A 20,482-nucleotide genomic window follows, 5' to 3' on the forward strand; every position below is an offset into this window, starting at 1 on the left:
AGAAGGTCAGAAGATAAGGTGGTAGGTAAGTTTGAGATCGGGAGGTCTTGCACAAGCTGTCTCATGGCAAGCTGACTACATGCAGAGTCTGATGATGTAGTATTTCTAGGGGAGAAATGGCACTAAGTCAGCAGAAAGTTATCACATAGTGAGACAGAGTCAACAGGAAGCACCTCAAACAGTGTGGTACAAGGGGAACACTGGGTATCTCAAGGGCATCAGAGACCAAGCACACAGCAGCCTTGGAACTGCCAAGCACAGCCTCCTACAGGGGGAGGAGTTGTGTTCTCAGGATCCCAAGCTGCGGCTTCCCCAAGGCCCTGATGCCAGGCCATTACCAGCTCCGCCAAGAGTACTTCTGGTTTTAGACAAGGGATTATGTTCCCTCTCCATACATCAGGGCCTCTGGAAAAGCCTTCGGTCAGCCCAGCCCTCAACAAAGAAGAGGTTAAAATTTTTCAGTGATTAGGAAAATCTAGATTCAAACTACAATGAGAAATATCTTCATATCCACTTGCATGGCTAAAATTGAAAAGGTTCATAAAGTCATGTGTTAGCGAAGCTGCCAAGAAAATGCAACTTCCATGTTTTCCAAAAGTCAAATGTAACACTAGGGTGTGGTCTAAGTAATGAAAACACCCACAAAGAGGTTTTTTGTAAATGTTAACTGCTGCTTTATCTCTAAGATCCCAGGCCTGGACACACCCAATACCCTTCCGAGGGTGAATGAATGAAAAATCAGTGTATTCATAACAGAGTAGTGCTGAGCAATGAAAAGACAAACTGATGGATCACAAAAGCACTCTTCTAGGGGAGAAATCCTGAAACAGCTTGCATTCTGTATGATTTATAAGAAATTCTAGAAAAGATGCAACTGATCTATAGTGACTGAGCACAAAATATGCCAAGAGCTATGAATGAGAGCTGGGGACAAAGAAAGGACAAATTCATTCCCAGCACCCCCACCATCTGTAACTCCAGCTCTCAGGGGAGCTGAGCCCACTCACCTTTGCAGGTGCCTGTACTCCTGTACACACTCATCCCCCACTTACATATACATAACTAGAAATAATAAAAATAAATTTTTAAAAATTAAAAATAAAATAGATTTCAAAAAAAATCAGTGGATCCTGTACACAATTTCAAAGATGCCTCAAGTAGTCTGTATTTTTGGAAGACAGGTAAATAGATAGGTAGGTAGGTAGGTTGACAGAGAGCTAAGTGGGAAATGTGTTTTTATTGGCAGTGCCTTGTGATTACTCGAATTTTATTGAATATTTCTGCAGGTGATTGACTATGCTAAACTTATTCAGCCACGTTTTGATGACGCCCGTGAAAAACTGATTAGAGACACCGTAACTGAGGCCACCAATACAGCTATCAAAACTGTGAAAGACAGGATGCTGCTGCTGGAGATGCAAACGAGGGAGCAAGGTGGATGTGTCCCTGTCTCAGTCTGTGTGTGTCTCAGGAGCAAGGTTAATGTGTTCCTGTCTCAGTCTGTGTGTGTCTCGGTGAACGGCTGAGCTTGGCTGCCTGAGGTCGGGAATGTTAGTCTGTTCATTTTAGAGAATTGCACATTTAGTCTCCCAGTGAGTGGTTGAAGGAATGAAAAGACACTGGCTCAGAACCCAGAGAGTTGCTTTCTGTAACTTTAAGAAACGGTGCTTGTAAATGTGGATGTTTAAAGACTGTATTTCTTCACGGGTCTATCTACTGAGCAGAGGCCAAGCAATTTTGTGACTTAATCCACATTGGCAATAAAACCAAAACTTCACCTGACTCCTAGGATGTTTGTTGTTTTAGACAGTTTGCCAGCCTTGGTATAACTAAATCTTTCTGTCGGGAAAATACTACATTCAGTGACACTGGTGCAGTGTGAATGTCGAATAACCACAACTCTGCAAATTGACAGATAACACCAGTGACTGCAAAGAGGCCATGTGACCCCTCCTCCCCAAAGCCCAGCTCCTGACCTGTCACTCACTGCTCAGGATATTTTAATATAATCACAAACATGGCGTTTATTCGTTTATTTTTCTCTAGGAAATGAGAGTTCTAATTTCATGACTACTTTTGTAATTCATAGAGGGGTTTGGTAGAATTGATATCTCTAGCTGTTGTCTGCTTTTCTTACATACATATACTTGGACACGTGCACATACATATCTATGCACACATATATACATCTGGCCTGGAACTTCGTAGTCCAGGCTGATCTTAAGCCTGACTTTTCAGTCCTCCTCCTCTGCCTGTTGAGCCCTGGGATCACATGCATGAGCCACATGTCTGTTGTAACAGAATAGCCTTCATTCAGTACTGCTGTGGATCTTTTTCACATTTAAAGATCTGGATCCAAACTTGGAGATCAATCCCAGTAATTTTAGACTAGACCCAGTTGCTGCCACTGAATTTCCTAGAACCTCTGGCAGCACCATGTTATATCACAAGGATTTTTGTGTGTCAGTTCTGATACGCTTTTCCTGATAAAACATATATCATTACAAAAATAATATTTTTATTTTTTGTTTATTGAATATTTACAACCCAATAAAGCTGTGCTAGCTACCTTGCATGTAAGACCTATTAATCTTCATAACTCTTTTACCTTCGATTTCAGTGGATAAAGAAACCAAAGCGAAAGAAAGGCTGTAGAAGTTGCCTACACATGACAGCAATGAATCCCTGAGATTCACTTCATTGTCTGGGGCTGGAGTTCCAGGCTGCTGCAAGCAGTCTGATGTGGGTGCTGGGAACCAAACTTAGTAATAGAAGGGCCTCAAGTGCTCTTAGCCACTGAGTGACCACTCCGCCCCACTAAGTATAATTTTAAGGATCTCTTGGGTGTTTCTCCTTGAGAATGCTTTTGTCTTGTCAGCTCTAGTAAAACAACCTTAATAATTTTCATGCTTCGACCTGTTGGTTTGGTCAACAACACTATACTCCAATATCAAGATTTTTTTTAATTTCTAAAATACATCTTACTTAGTCATGATATATTAAAACTAAAATTTTGTTTATTAAGAACCTTTTCTCAACATTCACAGTTGTTACTAGTTTATAGCAATTTTTGGTGCTGTAGAAGATTTTGTTATGATCTCATATTTTTGCTTATTTCATTTTTGTGTTTTGTTTTGGCCTTTTATACAAACTGGGGGGTGGGCTTTCTGATATTTCCTATTTTGGAGCCATTCAATAAGAAATTGACTCTTCATTCATGGCAACATTGTACCTTCACTAAACAAGAACATTCTTGACTGTATATTGTTCCTTTCTTCTTTCTGTTTAGCCTACAAGTCAGTGAAAGTATCTATCTTCTTCCTAAAGAACTTCTCAAAAGAGCCAGAACTGGAATGGCTTGACACCCTAATATCTATCTAGATGGTTGTCTTAGTTAGCTTTCCTTGCTGTGAAGAGACACCATGACCACGGCAACTCTTATAAAGGAAACATTTAATTGAGGGTGCTCGCTTAACAGTTTCAGAGGTTGAGTCAATTATCGTCATGGCAGGGAACACAGCGGTGTGCAGGCAGAGATGGTGCTGGAGCTGAGAGTACTACATCTCACGGGGCAGTATCGTGAGCATAAGAAAGCTCAAAGCCTGCCCCCACAGTTGCACACTTCCTCTAACAAGGCCACACCCACTCCTCTAACAAAGTCACACCTCCCAATCGTGCCACTACCTATGAGATTATGGGGGCCAAATCATTCAAACTACCACAATGATCTAGAAGGAATTTATAGGTTTAGTGTATAACTTTCAATATGCAAAATCCAAATGTAAAGAATACTCATGACCACTTAACAACCAAAGGAGGGAAGTCATTAGCCCTGAATTCATTAATTTATTCAACGAACACTTGAGTATTTTCTTTACATTAAATGAACACCACAAAGCTTCCAGACTCTTGATGCTTACATTTTAGTGGAGAGTTGAGAGAAAAAGAAAAGAAAGGAGAGAGGGAGGAAGGAAAGAAGAAATTAGTGAGGGGGAGGAAAACATGTAATAGGCAATGGAGCAGACAGTGAGGGGAACAGGGTGCCCTACTGTTGAGTTAGTTAACCTCTCCAAAAGCGAAGACACTAGATTGAAACTTAACCTCAGAAGGAAGGTAGCCAGGCTTCCGGTAGAACAGTGTCCTTTTATGTTTGTTATAATCTGTAGTAATTCCTCTCACCTAAAATTATGGAAGCAAACATAAGTTCTGAAGTTTTTCGTACATTGCCTTCCCTACTAGAATATATGAATAGATATCTTCTGTATGCTGTGAACTTAAAACCCCTTTTAAAATTCACTGACTTCTAAGTCCGACAATAAAGTTAACCTTCTTAACACCTCCAACATTGGGATTCTAACCCCACATATACTTAAGTTAAACTTGTCAAGGGAGGATAGTGAGTTTTTTATCACAAAATATGTATAATGAAAGAGGTTAGCCACCAACAGGCAGCAGACTTCCTGTGTCCACACCAGCTAATGCATCCAATGCTTTCAATTTAATGATCTTCATTTGGCCTAGGAAAATATGAGGCAAGTAGATCAAGTGGCCACCAGGCCCACCGTCCTTACACAACTGTCAGAACTGAAACCAAGCCTATAACTTCAGTGGTGTCTTTTAACCACTCCGCCTGCCTCCCTGTCTCCAACTGCCTCACTTTAACACAGCCATTTTTCTTTCAGAGGAGAAGAACTTAAAGGAATCGCAAGTGCAGTATGTAAAAAAGGAATCTGAAGATTTCGTGGATTATAAAATGTTTAAAAGCTCTGATGAATTACAGTCTTTGACGGATGATGACGGTATAAACACACCACCTGATATTGTTAGTGATGGGATCCATCCTACTGTGTGTAAATGAACTAATAAAGTGTGTTCTTTTACCACAGCAGTCGCTCCAGGCTCCCAGAAATTTGTCTCCTCAGACACTGCCGATGAAGAAAAAACTAAGTCGGAGGACACCGTTACTGAGGACACCGATAAAGACGGTAAGTAAGGAAACAAACTACCAAGAAAATATCTATGGATCTTAGTCCATTTGTTTGCTATTTGGCCATCACCTGGGAGCTCAAAATCAATACACAAAAAGTGGAAAACTTCAGAAGGAATAAAAGGCAGGCTTCACTTCTGCAGATTTCAGTTGAACAACTGCAGAACAGGATAGATTAAATGAAGAAGAGACAGAGAAAATGAAGAGTTGCATACATGCAAAACCCCAAGAAAGATAGATGTTATGCAAACATTATCAAATGGTTATTAATTCCATCTTGAAAATTCTATACTAACTTTGATATACTGGAGCCAGTATATTAGTCATAAACCCATAATTATAGTTGTGACATTTCATCATTATGGACTGTGGTATTTAATCTTATGACATTGTTCTGTTCATATGTTTAAATCCTGACAGCATATAACATTACACATATAACATTCTTGATATAACATTATATAGTTATGTCTAGCCATAAAGTCAACTGTTGCTGTGCTTTGGGATAATAGTGTACCCCACAATTGTGTTACTTTATTAGGAACGATCCTAACCCTTGTTTTAAGGAATTGTATAATTTTTATGAATAAATAAATCATGGCTTAGCTGTTAGTTATTAGAGTATTTTATTTTATGAATGTGTGTGTGTGTAACCCACAGGGGTCAGAAGAGGGTATCAGATCTACTGGAACTGGAGTTATAGGCAGTTGTTAGCCACCATATGAGAACTGGCAACCAAACCCAAGTCCTCTGCAAGACCATTAAGCACTTTTACCCACTGAACCATCTCTCTATCCCAAGCCAGTTCTTTATATTATACATTTGTACTATTTTTTGCTACTACAAACAATATTTCAATGCATTTTAACATAATTTTACCTGGATATTGACATTAGTAGAACTACCAAATAAATGAATATGAAGCAAGATAAAAATTGTTTTACATAAAAGTTATTCCAAATTATATTTTCTTCCATAATCTACATGATAGATGTATATCATCACTTGCTCATTGTTTTTCTTTCAGGGTTACATTAATTTTTACTTCTGAAGTTTATTAAGATTTGTTCACTTTTATTTCCTTTTACATAGATGATGGTTTTTGCTTTTCATCAAATTTTCTGAATTGTTTTATCAATTATATTGTTTCTTCAAAAACATCTTTTGGTAGGCCCTTATTTTTCAGTCTTTTTTTTTTCAAAATTGAGTAGTTTGTCTTCTAAACTATTTTGCTATTGGAGTATTAATGGAGGTATTTTTCATAATCCACTAGTTGTTTTTCTATTATTGATTTATGTCCTCACTTTTAGAATTTAAAAGTTTCACTCTAGTGCTCTGGTTTTGTAAGAGTTTTTGTTAGGTTGACTTCTTTGTTGTTCTTGTTAACCCTTTTTTTATTCAGTTTTTTTTTGGAACCACATATTTATTTATTTTTCTGCAGATTTTTTATTTGAATTAGAAACAAGATTGTTTTACATGACAATCCCAGTTCCCTCTCCCTTCCCTCCTCTCCTACCACGCCCTCCCCAACTAAAACCCTACCTATCACATATCCTTTCTGCTCCCCCTGGATGGTGAGGCCTCCATAGGGTGTCATCAGAGTCTATCGTATCCTTTGAGATAGGGCCTAGACTCACCCCCATGTGTCTTGGCTCAGGGAGTATTCCTCTATGTGGAATGGGCTCCCAAAGTCCATACCTATGCTAGGGATAAGTACTGAACTACTGCAGGAGGTCCCGTAGATTTCCAAGGTTTCCTCACTGAAACTCATGTTCCTGGGGTCTGGATCAGTCCCATGCTGGTATCCCAGCTATCAGTCTGGGGACCAAGAGCTCCCCGATGTTCAGGTCAGCTTTTTCTGTGGGTTTCACCAGCCTGGTCTGGATCCCTTTGCTCTTCACTCATCCTTCTCTGCAACTGGGTTCCAGTTCAGTTCAGTGATTAGTTGTGGTGTCTGCTTCAACTTCCACCAGTTGTTGGATGAGGGCTATCAGGTGGCATATAAGTTAGTCATCAATCTCATTATCAGGGGAGGACATTTAAGGTAGCCTCTCCTCTGTTGCTTAGATTGTTAGCTGGTGTCATCTTCATAGATCTCCAGACATTTCCCTAGTGGCTGATTTCTCTGTAAACCTAAAATGTCTCCCTCTATTATGATATCTCCATCCTTGTTTTCTTCTATTCTTCGCCTGACTCAAGCTTTCTGCTCCCTCATGTCCTCCGCATCCCTCCTCTTTTCCCCTTCTCATTCTCCTAGCTCCCTCCCCCCTCTTCCTGTGCTCCCAATTTGCTCAGATCTTGACCCTTTCCCCTTCTCCAGGGCACCATGTATATCTCTCTTAGGGTCCTCCATGTTTACTAGCTTCTCTGGCAGTATGGATTGTAGGCTGGTAATCCTTTACTCTATGTCTAAAATCCACATATGAGTGAGTACATACCATGCTTGTCATTTTGTGATTGGGTTACCTCGCTCAGAATGGTTTCTTCTAGTCCCATCCATTTTCCTGCAAATTTCAAGATTCCATTGTTTTTTTCTGCTGAGTAGTACTCCATTGTGTAAATGTACCACATTTTCTCTATCCATTCTTCGGTAGAGGGGCATCTAGACTGCTTCCAGTTTCTGGCTATTACAAACAATGCTGCTATGAACATCGTTGAACAGATGTCCTTTTTATATGAATGTGCTTCTTTTGGGTATATGCCTAGGAGTGGAATTGCTGGATCTTGTGGTAGACTGATTCCCATTTTCTTGAGGAGTCGCCATACTGATTTTGACAGTGGCTGTACAAGTTGGCACTCCCACCAGCAGTGGAGGAGTGTTCCCCTTTCTCCACATCCTCTCCAGCATAAACTGTCATGCATACCACACATGTGCACACACATTAAAATGGAGAAAAAAAATACAGGAAACTTTCAAAAATAAATACCCTCACCCAAACCTATTTGTATTTTACTGACTCTCAAAGCTAAGGAAAGTTAGGGAATATGTGTTTCCATCTGGGCTCATGAGTGGCCTCTACACAAAGCTTTTGTCCTATCAGCTTTACTAGCAAATGTTGGTTGCAATGAGTCATTGGTCTACCTGGCTCTTTTTAACCCTGTCCACCAGGGCTCCAGAAACAGACTACAGTTCTTGATTCTTCTGCTCTGACTCTCAGAGAACTGTGTCCCTCTATTCCCTGAGGACATTTTAAGATGAAGAGGGCAGGAGGCACCTGCCCTTCAAAGACCTTCGAGCTGAGGTCCACTGGGCTCTGGACAGAGGCTCCAACAATTGAAGCCCTAAAGTGGTAGTTCCAAAGCAAGACTGGAAATGCAGAAGCAGTCCAGCTAGGAAGAACTGCCAAGCCCCTGCCTCGATGGAGGGGTCAACACACACAGTTAAATGGTAAAGTCACATGGAGCCCCCTCAGCCCTGCCAGGAATAAGAGCAAAAGTCAAGTCTGTGTCAACTTCTCCCCCAACCAACTTCAGCTTGCCTGCCTCCTGCCCTACCCACAACCACTCTGGACTCTTGTTGATAACTGGAAGTATTCATCTTGAATGATTTCTTCCCTCGATGTTATGATCAACTTCACTGCTGGACGCTCTGGTCCCTCCATGGCTTCCTTGACAGGATCCTTTCTTGACATGACTTTCATGCTGATGAGACTTGGCGTCACTGCCCTTCTAGCTTGTGATCCTGTGGTTAATGGTGTTTCTTCCTTCTTCTGGCAGGTGCTACAGTAATACAAAGAAGACTTTAGGGCACACATTAGCAGCATGGCTTATCTCAAATAATATCGTCCATGAGCCCAGGAGTGAAATTTTCCTTTACTTATTTGACTTTAGTCTCCATAGAAGATTCCGTAGGAGAGGTGAATGAGAACCACCCTGAGGTACTTCTCTTGATGGAGGACACGCTGAGACACGCCAAGGAGTTGAACTTTGAGCAGCCATATGAGAAGCATGCTGAGCTTCTAGATGAAGTCATCAAAGAGGTAAGGTTTTCAAGTGTCCTGGTGTGTGTCTAATTGTTCTAATGTTTTCGTTTACTGTAGTCTTGAAATTCGTGTACCATTTGTGTCATTTCTCATATTTCTAGATTTTTGAGAATTTTATACATGACTACAATGAAATATGATTATAACTGTTCCCCAGCTCTCCCTACACTTCCCCCCCCCCCCGTAACCCCAAAAGCACACCCTCTCCCAACTTCATGTCTTTATAAAACAATAGCTGAGTCCAGTTAGTGCTGCCCACATGTACATGAGTGTGGGCCACACACTGCCCGCAGCTGTCCCTCAGTACAGGATTCTCCTTCTTCCAGACTCCCCATACCAATAGCCGCGATAGGAAGTGCCTCACAATGCAGGGTGCTATAGCACTAGATGCGTTATCAACAAAATCAAGTGACGGAATTTCATAGTTCTGAAATTAATTAATTAAAGTTAATATAACTTACTGTCTTTGATTCAGTCCAGTCAGTAGAGAGATGGAGTCTCTGAAGCCACTGGCCACATTTAGATTTGAGCTAAATCGTCAGCGATTGAGTTCAGTCTCACTACGTGGCTACCTAACTTCATTCACCCACCCTAGCATGTGTTGACAAGGAAGTGTAGGAACACATGTAATTTTTCAGCCCAAAGAGGAAAACCAGCCTCAAATGGCATGCCTGTTCCAATAGCAAACCAGAACCTTTCTCTTGTTTATAAAGGATGAGGTATCATAGAGGTAGAATCTATGCAATAATCTTAGATAAACATTCAGAGAAAGCATGCAAGATAAATAAATGAGGCAGTTTTGGATTCACAGTGAGCTTTTCTATTTCCCTATGATTTAATTTTAAACTATTGTGTGAGAAACTCTGGGCACAGGAACTTAATCTTTAAGCCAAGCATTCAGAAGGCTGAGGCAGGAAGATCATGAATAATTTAAGGCCCGCCTTATTTACATAGGCAGGTCAGCTGAGGCTAAGCATAAGACCCTGTCTCACACACACAAAAAAATAATCTATGAGAATAAAAAGCTTATCTATCACAGGAGAACATCACTCTAACTCCTTGAGCCCTGGCTGTACCAAACCCCTTTGGGGACCTCAGTACTTCTGAGCTCAAACACACCTTTTTTCCCCCTCTATTTATTTTACATCCAGGCTGAAGACTGTCACCCATCCTCCCCTCCTAGTAACCCTTCTCCATTACCCCCTACACACACCCCAATTCCCTCCCAATTCAGTCTCCATACAGGAAAGACCAGGTCTCCTATGAGTATCAATAAAACATGGCGTATCAAGCTGCAGGAAGGCTAAGCACCTCCCCATGTATCAAGGCTGGGCAAAGTAACCCTGGATGAGAAGTAGGGTCCCAAAAAGCCCATAAAAAGAGTCAGAAACAGCCCCTGTTCTCACTGTTAGGAGTCTCATAAGAGGACCAAGCTATACAACCATAACATATATGCAGAGGGCCTAGGTCAGTCCCATGCAGGCTCCCTGGTTGTCAGTTCAGTCTCTGTGAACCCCTATGAGTCCAGGTCAGTTGGTTGCGTGAGCCTTCCCATGGTGTGCTTTTCCTTCCCCTCCTCTGTAGGATGCCCACACTCCACCTAATGTCAAACATCCTTTTAACCAATCTTTAGGTTGTTTGAGCAATAGTTTTTCCTTCAGAAGTGCCTGCTATTTCTGTGTACTATACTGGCCTGGAAGTCACTCACTGAGTCATTGTGTGGCAAATAGGTATCTTACAAGGCACAGGAATCCATCTTGGTCTCATCAGTGACACAAAACGCCCAGAGAAGCAAAGTGGGGAGAGGTGTCTATAAGCCTAGCCAAGGAGAGGTGTCTATAAGCCTGTGTTGAAAATGTTCCCTTTACTTTGCTGTGGAGAATACAAATCTCCAGGGAGTATGAATCCAACATTTCTGAGACAGCAATGAATGCACAGTGTCAGGGCTCAGCAGCTACACAGTAAACCGCAGCTGATGAGGCAGAGGTCTGTTATCATGTCCATTCCCACCATGTTGTCAGGCAGGAAAACCATTTTCATAAGCAGCTAGAGATCTGGGATATTGTAAAGAGTATACTCTTTTGTTGTTTGGGACAGAGTCTCTGTGTAACCCTGGCTGTCCTGGAACATATGAAGTCCAGGCAGGCTTCATCTCAGAGATCCTTCTGCCTCTGCCTCCTGAGTGCTGGGATTAAAGGCATATATCACCATGCCTGGCAAGAGTATATTCCTTAGGGAAGCTATTTGCCCATTTTTTATTGAGTTGTCTTTTTTTTCTTTCTTTCTTTCTTTTTTTTTTTTTTGGTGTTTTGGTTTTTCTAGACAGAGTTTCTCTGTGTAACAGCCCAAGCTGTCTTGAATCTAGCTCTATAGACCAGGCTGGCCTTGAACTTACAGAGATCCACCTGCCTCTGCCTCCCAAGTTCTAGGATTAAGGGCATGCACCACCAACAACCAGCTGGATTGTCTTTTTAAATTTATATTATTTGAGTGCTCGAGAGCTAGTTCAGAAGTTAAGAGCACTGACTACTCTTCCAGAGGACCCAAGTAATATAAATTTAAAGCTCATAATTGTTGAACTCCCAACTCCAGAGGATTGCTCCATCTTCCGGCCTCTATGGATACTTGCATGCACATACACACAGCCATACAGAAACACACATACAAAATAGTTAAAAATAGAAAATCTTTAAGAAACATAAGTTTAAATTTCAATAAAGAATAATGAGATATAATTTCTCTGCGGAAAATTGGCCAAGATTTTATTAAGCAATCACTGCTCGTGAAACCATGGTGATAAAGTCATTTTCTGGTTGTGCCAGTGTGCTGGCTAGGATTATGTCAACCTGACACATAGACTAGAGTTATCTGAAAGGAGGGAACCTCAATTAAGAAACTGCTTCCATAAGATCCTGCTGTTAAGACATTTTCTTAATTAGTGCTTTGATGGAGAAGGGTCCTGCCCATTGTGGGTGGTGCCATCCCTGGGCTGGTGGTCCTGGGTTCTATAAGAAAGCAGGCTGAGCAAGTCAAGGGAAGCAAGCCAGTAAGCAGCATGCCTCCATGGTCTCTGCATCAGCTCCTGCCTCCAGATTCCTGCCCTGTTTGAGTTCCTATCCAGACTTCCTTCAGTGACGAACAGCAATGTGGAAGTGTAAGCCAAATAAACCCTTTCCTCCCCAACTTGCTTTTTCGTCATGGTGTTTTATTGCAGTAACAAAAACCCTAACTAAGACAGCCAGAAAGGGTAAAAATTGGAACAGATGTCTTTGGGACGCAATGTGGCATCCTCTGGAAATATTACTTCAGCAAATAAATAATCCCTGGATAACTGCTTCTGTGTAAGGTTGTTCTTCACAATGTTATTAAAATAACCTAACGCATAAGGAAGTTCATCGCTGTTATAATGCAACTATAAATGACATAAATACTAACTAGATGCATTCAGTGCTACAGATTAATAGATATGAGAGTGCACTGTTATGTAATAAAGGCTTTGTTTCCTTTCTCAAGCTAGTAAGACTTGATCACTTCAAAATTAAACCTGTCTTAAAATGAAGTCCCTCTTATTTCCTTCTCAGAGTCAGGACCTAATAGATGCTTGCTGGAATTCTACAAGAAAAACATCATAAATCTGTGGCTTGTCAACTCATGATAATGCTATCAATGTGTGTCTTCACAGATAACAGAAGATAACAAGAACAGGTTTCCTGGTGCCCCAAAACAAGGAGGATGGATTGTGGACAACTGCCCTATTTTAAGAGATCTGTGGATGGCCTTCATTGAAAAAGGAATTGTGCCTGATTTGGTTATCTCTTTAACAGATGGAGAAAACAATGGTTGGTAAATATTTATTATTTAAATTTAAAACAGATTGTTTGTTGCTGACATTTATTTTAGCTAAAATAGAATGGCGTACTCTCCTTAGATACAAATACCACTCCTTCTACCACCCCAGCTATGCCTGTAGGATCTAATGATGCCTGAGTGAGGCTTCTACCAACTGAGAAGGTGGCCTGGGGTATTGTGCTGTGACACTGAACCTTCTAGCAGTCCTCAGTAGTTGTTCTTTGGAGCTGAGAATTCAGTACCCCCCCCTCAGTCAGTAGCTGTAACTAGTAAATCAACACTGTATACAATCCTGATGCTAAATTTAAACAGCTGACACTTGACATTTTATGAAAATATATCTGAGCGATCGTGGGGTAAAGGTTTGTAAAGTCCACTCTGACAACCTGAGTTCAATGCATGTGACCCATATGGTAGGAGAGAACCAACTGTCACAAGTTGTCCTCTGACAACATCCATGCACATGAGTGTATTGCGTGCACGCACGCGCACACACACACACACACACACACACACACACACACACACACACACACACAAATAAATGCAAGAAAAAACATTTTAAAATATTTGAAATGAGAATTTCCAGGTGGAAAATAGATGTTTTTCATTATTTATTACATAGTAACATACATCTTTCAAAAAAGACTTAAGGCATTCTACTAAAATTTTAAAGACTCAGCTCTGCTTGATAAGCACTTAAAGGGAAATGTGTGTAGTGCATAGTCAGAGGTCATTTGTAGTTAATTTCCAAAACAGGCCACACACTATGCAATTTCAAAATAACCTTTTTCTTTTTATTTATATTTCAGGGAAATGTTTTTTAAATAGGATGTATTTAAGGGATAAGACTGAAATTGATGCTAAGATTTTAGGAAGATTGCTAAATGAATTTCAAATGAGTAAAAAGGAAGAAGAGGAAATTCGGTAAGGTTTGTGGGGACATAATGGGCTATGCACTGACCATGCCCGTTTTTTTTCACGTGTATGTGTGTGTGTGTGCAAACTGTGTGTGAGTGCCCACTGAGGACAGAAGAGGGCACTGGACCCCCTGGCGCTGAAGTTAGGTAGCTATGAGCCACCCAACATGGGTGCTGGGAGCCAAACTCAGGTCCTCTGCAAGAGCAGCAAGCACTCTTAACCACTGAGCCATGTCTCCACCTCCCAGTTGTTTTACCCTGGCTGTCCTGGAACTCACTTTGTAGACCAGGCTGGCCTCAAACTGCCTCTGCCTCCCAAGTGCTGGGATTAAAGGCGTGGGCCACCACTGCTGGGCTAGCAAGACACTCTTAACCAGAAATAGGTAGTAGTGTTTTCCAAAGAGAACTGATGTCACTAGCTGTCAAAGAAGGACAAATGGATGCAACGTCACACCACATGGTTCTTTGAAGGGCAGTCAGTGGCTCCAGGAGCTGCTGCAGGCACAGAGCCCACCTTGCTTGGTTTCCTATTGGTGAATATGTGGTGTTTTTGTTTTTTGTTTTTTGTTTTTGTTTTTATGATGATGATGATACAATCAACTTTTTGTTTTGCTTTTTTGTTTGTTTGTTTTGCAATCAACTTTTTATATGCTTCTTTGTGCAGTGGTATGGCTATTCCTAAGTTCCTAGGCATGGGATTTCTAGTGAAGATACATATCTCTTTGCTTTTTAATAAACAAGGCCTTTCTCCCCACATTTCCACTTACATATTTTCACCATTGTTAGGAGAGTAAGTGCTGCAACCTTAATGGACTACAGATTCCCTCTATGTACCGAGGCTTCTGTACTCAAAGATTTTCTCAATGTCTTGGGATGGGACATGTAGCTCAGTGGTACAGGGCCTGCCTAGTGCGAGCCTGGGTGCAAAAAAAAAAAAAAAGAAATTATCATTAGTCTGTTAAAACTTATTTTTTAATGATAAATTTTAAATTATGTATACATGTGGGGGTGATATGTGTACATGTGAATGCAGATAACCTTGGAGCTTAGAAGAGGGCTTTAGACCCCTCCTGAAGCTGAAGTTACAGGTGGTTGTAAGCTGCATGTTGGTGCTTGAAATAAAACCCAGGACCTCTGTAAGAGGAGCAAGTATTCTTAACACCTGAGCCATCTCTCCACACTCCAATTATGACTAAAAAGAAACACTGTGTTCTCTATTGAATAGAGAAAAAACTAATGCAAATGTTATAAACTGAACTCTAATAGTGCTACCATCCAGAAATAATTACTGTTTATAATTTGATTAATTTTCTAGCCTTCTAGTTCTCATATATACTGATACCAAGTTAAAATTACATCATACATATAGTTTTAGACTCCATGTCTTTTCACATTATACTGTGAATATCACCCACTGAGTCTGAGGGAAATGTTAGAGATTCCCCCCTCCCTCCTCTCAACTTACCTCAGGAAATCTTTCAGTCATTTTAACAGATTTCCTAACTGATAGCCATAGTTTAAAATATAACATTCCATAACCTTCTTACCAAAAATTCCACAGCACTGACTGCAAACTGACTGGCTTCAACCTGAGTGGGATAAAAGTGTACACTGTGAATAAGAAGCACAGTGGATGGTTAACAATGAAGAGCTTGCTGCTTGCTACTGAGAATTTAACTTTATAATAATGGGGTGGTCAGATCCTTCTGAAATTGAATTTGGACCTTTTCCTTTCAGCCAAGCCAAAGAAGAGCAAATGAGACTAGAAGAAGAAAAGCAGAGGATGATAGAAGCTGAGGCCAAGAAAGAAAAAGGCAGGCACAGACTGTGACACTGATAACATGTCATTCGATCTTGTATCATTCCTGTGTTTCCAAGTGTATGCCTGGGTCCTGAAAGTACCCCTTCCTTTCACAATGTGTGTTGTCGGTTGTTTTACTCTTTACTCTTTTGGGGGGCCCACCACCCAGCTCCCAAATACACACACACACACACACACACACACACACACACACACACACACACACACGGAGACTTATTCTTATGAATGCCAGGCCTTGGCTTGGCTTGTTTCTTGCCAGCTTTTCTTAAAATATCCCGTCTACCTTTTGCCTCTGGGCTTTTACCTCTCTCTTTCTCTTTCTCTCTCTCTCTCTCTCTCTCTCTCTCTCTCTCTCTCTCTCTCTCTTGCCCTCTTTGGTTTTTCCAGACAGGGTTTCTTTGTGTAACTTTGGAGCCTATCCTGGCACTCACTCTGTAGACCAGGCTGGCCTCGAATTCACAGAGATCTGCCTGCCTCTGCCTCCCGAGTGCTGGGATTAAAGGCGTGCACGACCAACGCCCGGCCCACCTTTCTCTTTTTCTGTATATCTTTTCTTGTTACTCTGTGGCTGGCTGAGTGGCTGTGTGCCTGCCTCCCTCCCCCCTTTTGTTCTCACTCCTTGATCTGTTTTCTTTCTTTTACTCCTTCAATTTATTTTCTCTGGCTGGCAGTCCCGCCCATCCCTTATCATGCCTTGCTATTGGCCATTCAGCTCCTTATTAGACCAGTCAGGTGTTTTAGACAGGCACAGTAACACAGCGTCACAGAGTTAAACAAATGCAACATAAAAGAATGCAACCCATCTTCATATCATTGAACGAATGTTCTACAGCATAAACAAATGCAACACATCTTCAAATAATATCCCACAACAAACATGTTCCAATTCCCATAATAAATTATTTTCTCACTGGGATGATGAGTTCACAGGGTAAAGATTCCTAGTCAAAAAAAAAAAAAAAAAAAAAAGGTGGTGCTCCTAACGTGAGACCCACCAGTGCACCCTCGAAGAAGGATGCACCACAGAATGTGCCGCTGTCATGGGTTACACAAAGCTGCTGGCATTGCTTCTGTTTGGAAGAATCCTACAAAAGCTGAGGACATAGCCAAACTATCGCAATTCCTATTGGCTTCATACTTAAGCTATAAATTTCTAAATTTTGTTTTGTTTTGTTTTTTGGAGACAGGGTTTCTCTGTGTAGCTTTGGAACCTGTCCTGGCACTCACTCTGGAGACCAGGCTGGCCTCGAACTCACAGAGATCCGCCTCCTCTGCCTCCCGAGTGCTGGGATTAAAGGAGTGTGCCACCACTGCCCAGCTCATCACTTTCTCTTTTAAGATTAAGGGTCTCAAACTGGGGTCTATGGATTAAATTCCAGGTCTTTGAACTTCATTTCTATTTTCAATAACCTTTAACTGAGCCTCAGTGTCTCCTTTGGCTACTAACACAGAAAACAAACCACAGTGGTGCTAGGTCCCTTGACTTAATATAAATGCAGACATTTGTGTATTGCACCATAGTTTATATCTGTGTTTACTGCTGTTGTAATTGTAGTAGTTATGAAGCTGGGTGCTACTTCTTCTTGAGCACATTTTCTGTAGCCCCAAAATAGTTTTATATTTTAGCACCTGTTTTTTTTTCAATATAACTGGTTTCTTGTGTGTTTTATCTTATAAACTTAAGAGTTATATTCTGAAAAGAGGTCCATAGGTTTCATGGGACTGCCAAAGAGGCCATGGGATGAAAAGAGTATCCATTGCTCCACCTCCAGCCACTCCAAAGCTTAGTTCTGTAAAAACAACCACCATTTTACAACACGGCATTCTGTGTGTTGGGACTTTCAGTGGGGCACAGTGGGTACAGCTGAGCTCGTTGGTTCTGGTTGTAAGTGATCCACACTGGAAATTAGTCCTTTAGCCCCAATTAAGTCCTCAGATACTGCAGCCCTGGTCAGCATCTTCTACAACTCAGGACACACTAAGGCTGGACAACTGCTAAATTCCTCACTCACAGAAAGGGATGATTTGGAGTGATTTATTATGAAACATTAGGTAGCAACACATGATCAATAGCCAAATTACAAATAGTTCAAATATCTTAAAATGCCTTTTAACCCAATCCTGACCTATTGGTGCACAGCTGCCCCACTGGGATCTTCTATTTTTTTCCTTTATAATGTACCTAATATAGATAAATATAACATAAATAAGTATACATAAATTGGAGGCATAGGATCATTTTTTAATAAGTGATACATTGTTGAAAGAAAATTCAAGTTCCTTCATAGAGGACATCACTTCATCACAAGTTGTACCAGGAGCCCAAAACACATTTGTGTGTATTATTTAGATCGAATCCAGGTGCCAGAGAATCACCGTCAGAACGTGACTTTTGGAAGAAAGCAGGGGAAAGAAATGCCCAGGAGAACTCGGAGAAACAAGCTCCCTGACTGCCATATCAACCTTTCACTGAAAGCACCGTGTTCCTGTCTTCATTGCTCAAAGCACCATATTTCCGTTTTTATTCAAAAAGCACCGGGTTTCCATCTTCATACTGAAAGCACCGTGTATCCGTCTTCATAATGAAAGCACCGTGTCTCCGTCTTCATATTGAAAGCACTGTGTCTCCATCGTCATGCTGAAAGCACCGTGTCTCCGTCTTCATGCTGAAAACACGGTGTCTCCATCTTCATGCTGAAAGCACCGTGTCTCCATCTTCATGCTGAAAGCACCGTGTCTCCGTCTTCATATTGAAAGCACCGTGTCTCCGTCTTCATGCTGAAAGCACCGTGTCTCCGTCTTCATGCTGAAAGCACCGTGTCTCCGTCTTCATGCTGAAAGCACCGTGTCTCCATCTTCATATTGAAAGCACCGTGTCTCCATCGTCATGTTGAAAGCACCGTGTCTCCGTCTTCATATTGAAAGCACCGTGTCTCCGTCTTCATGCTGAAAGCACCGTGTCTCCATCATCATGCTGAAAGCACCGTGTCTCTGTCTTCATGCGCACATTATTGTGTCAGTTCCATAACTATGTGAGAGGCATTGGGAAGACCAGCTCTCTGACAGCATTGCCGTCTCCCTTCTGAAGAACTTCCACGTCTGCCATGGTCATCCATAAACACATGAAATTTGGAATCATAAACTTCTAAATTTACAACTAACACATAAGTTAATATGTTATATTATTACTACAATGAGTTATAGAAAATCTATTATTACATCTATGCTAACTATGTCTCTATATAGGGAGTCTACTCTGTTGCTGCCCAATAGAAACTTAATGTAAGTCACATAAGTAACTTTTAATTTTCTACAGATACATGTTTTATATTAAGTTTTATACTAAATCTTTGAAAGTCATAATCTATTTTGTACTTACGTTGGTCTCAGTTTAGACTAGCCTCAAGTGCTCAGCAGCCACACACAGCCAGAGACTGCCATAGATGGTATGGATCTAACCATTTCCTTCTGAAATGGATATTGGGCTTTTTCTAGTCTCTTACTGTCAGAGTATTTGGGATGACTGTAAACATTTCTCCTTTAAAATGAACCCTTTCTCTGGTTCTCTAATAGCACCCTGATAGAACATTGGTCCTTCCTTACCACTCCATATTAGGAGATATAATACAGTAGCAATTTGTCTAGTTCTGCCATTAAACCAAATACAGGGCAAGCACCACTCTGGTGTCTTGTTGGCTTTAACTGAATGATAATTTGTTCCTTGTAATTCTCTGTAGATGTTGAGGAGCCTGATAATGAAGCTGATGAGGAGGTTGATGGTGAAGATCTTGAAGCCCATGAAGAGGCCGAGGCACCCGAGATGCAAGAGTACACCCGAGGGTCCTTGTTACCTGAGGGGTCTGAAGCATCCGAGGTCCCAGAAGCAGAGCATGAACCAGAAACTGGTTAGACTTGACTGACAGCTGCAGGGGGTGGGGGGCGGAGGGGGGAGCAAGAATGTGTGGGTATGTGAATGTATATGAGTGTGTGGATTTGTGAATGTGTGTGTGCGTGTGTGCAAGTGTGTATGTGAATGTGTGTGAGTGTGTATGAGAGAATAATGTGACTGTGTGTGAGTGTGTGTATAATATGGAAGCCAGCATTGAGAACGTAAAGATGAGACCCAGAGGGTCCTCAATCCTGGGACTAGCACGTGGCCTGTAGAACATCTTACCCGAAAAGCAAGAATTTATCTTTATGTCATGCAATGCCATTTGACATGCAAACAACAAAGCATCTTACACTCATGCAGATGAGTCACCAGAATTAGAAAGTTCTTATTCTGCACTCATTCAAGCTCAGGTAGTTTCTTCGCATTCTCAGCTTTTCATTTCACTTCTTTATAAAAATGTCTTATCCAGGTGTGGTGGTGCACACCTTTAATCTCAGAACTGGAGAGGCAGAGGCAGGCAGATTCCTATAGGTTCCAGACCAGCCTGGTCTACATACTGAGTTTAAGAACAGCTGGGGCTACATAGAGTTATCTTTCCTCAAGACAAACATGTTTTAATTGTACACTATGATAATTTACTGTATGTGTAAATGTGTAATAATCAATTCTTTAATCTTTAAAATAATTCTTCTTTAGCATGACTGGTTCGTTGAATACTCACACTTGCTTTTATTTGCGTGTGTGTGTGTGTGTGTGTGTGTGTGTGTGTGTGTGTGTGTGTGTACATACGTGTGCATGCACGCCCTGGCTTGTGGAGGTCAGAGGACAACTTTCTGGAGTCTGATTGTGAACAAAAGTCCCTGGAGGAACTTCCCTTATGCTGGCTAAAGATTGGCCCAGATAATGTGGTTCTGAACATTCAAAGTTTTCTACGGTCACTGTAGTTCTCATCAGTTCATCAGCCTTGCAGAAGATTCAGTTCTTTCCAGGACTTTTCTGACGCCCACTCTGCTGTTTGTATGGATATCC

The 20,482-nt window shown here is 41.2% G+C and overlaps 1 protein-coding gene across 1 annotated transcript in view; it reads left to right on the top strand.

Moving 5' to 3' along the window:
• The window catches only part of Ak9 (adenylate kinase 9), a 110,278-nt gene that overhangs the window by 43,784 nt on the left and 46,012 nt on the right, over positions 1-20,482 (top strand). Inside the window, exons 13-20 of the mRNA XM_035440362.1 lie at positions 1,287-1,434; positions 4,683-4,799; positions 4,899-4,985; positions 8,819-8,967; positions 12,653-12,809; positions 13,632-13,746; positions 15,477-15,553; positions 19,299-19,466. Coding sequence (XP_035296253.1) covers positions 1,287-1,434; positions 4,683-4,799; positions 4,899-4,985; positions 8,819-8,967; positions 12,653-12,809; positions 13,632-13,746; positions 15,477-15,553; positions 19,299-19,466 — 1,018 coding nt within the window. The remainder of the gene's footprint in view (positions 1-1,286; positions 1,435-4,682; positions 4,800-4,898; positions 4,986-8,818; positions 8,968-12,652; positions 12,810-13,631; positions 13,747-15,476; positions 15,554-19,298; positions 19,467-20,482) is intronic.

The sequence above is a fragment of the Cricetulus griseus genome, chromosome 2 (assembly GCF_003668045.3).
Source record: "Cricetulus griseus strain 17A/GY chromosome 2, alternate assembly CriGri-PICRH-1.0, whole genome shotgun sequence".
NCBI lineage: Eukaryota > Metazoa > Chordata > Mammalia > Rodentia > Cricetidae > Cricetulus > Cricetulus griseus.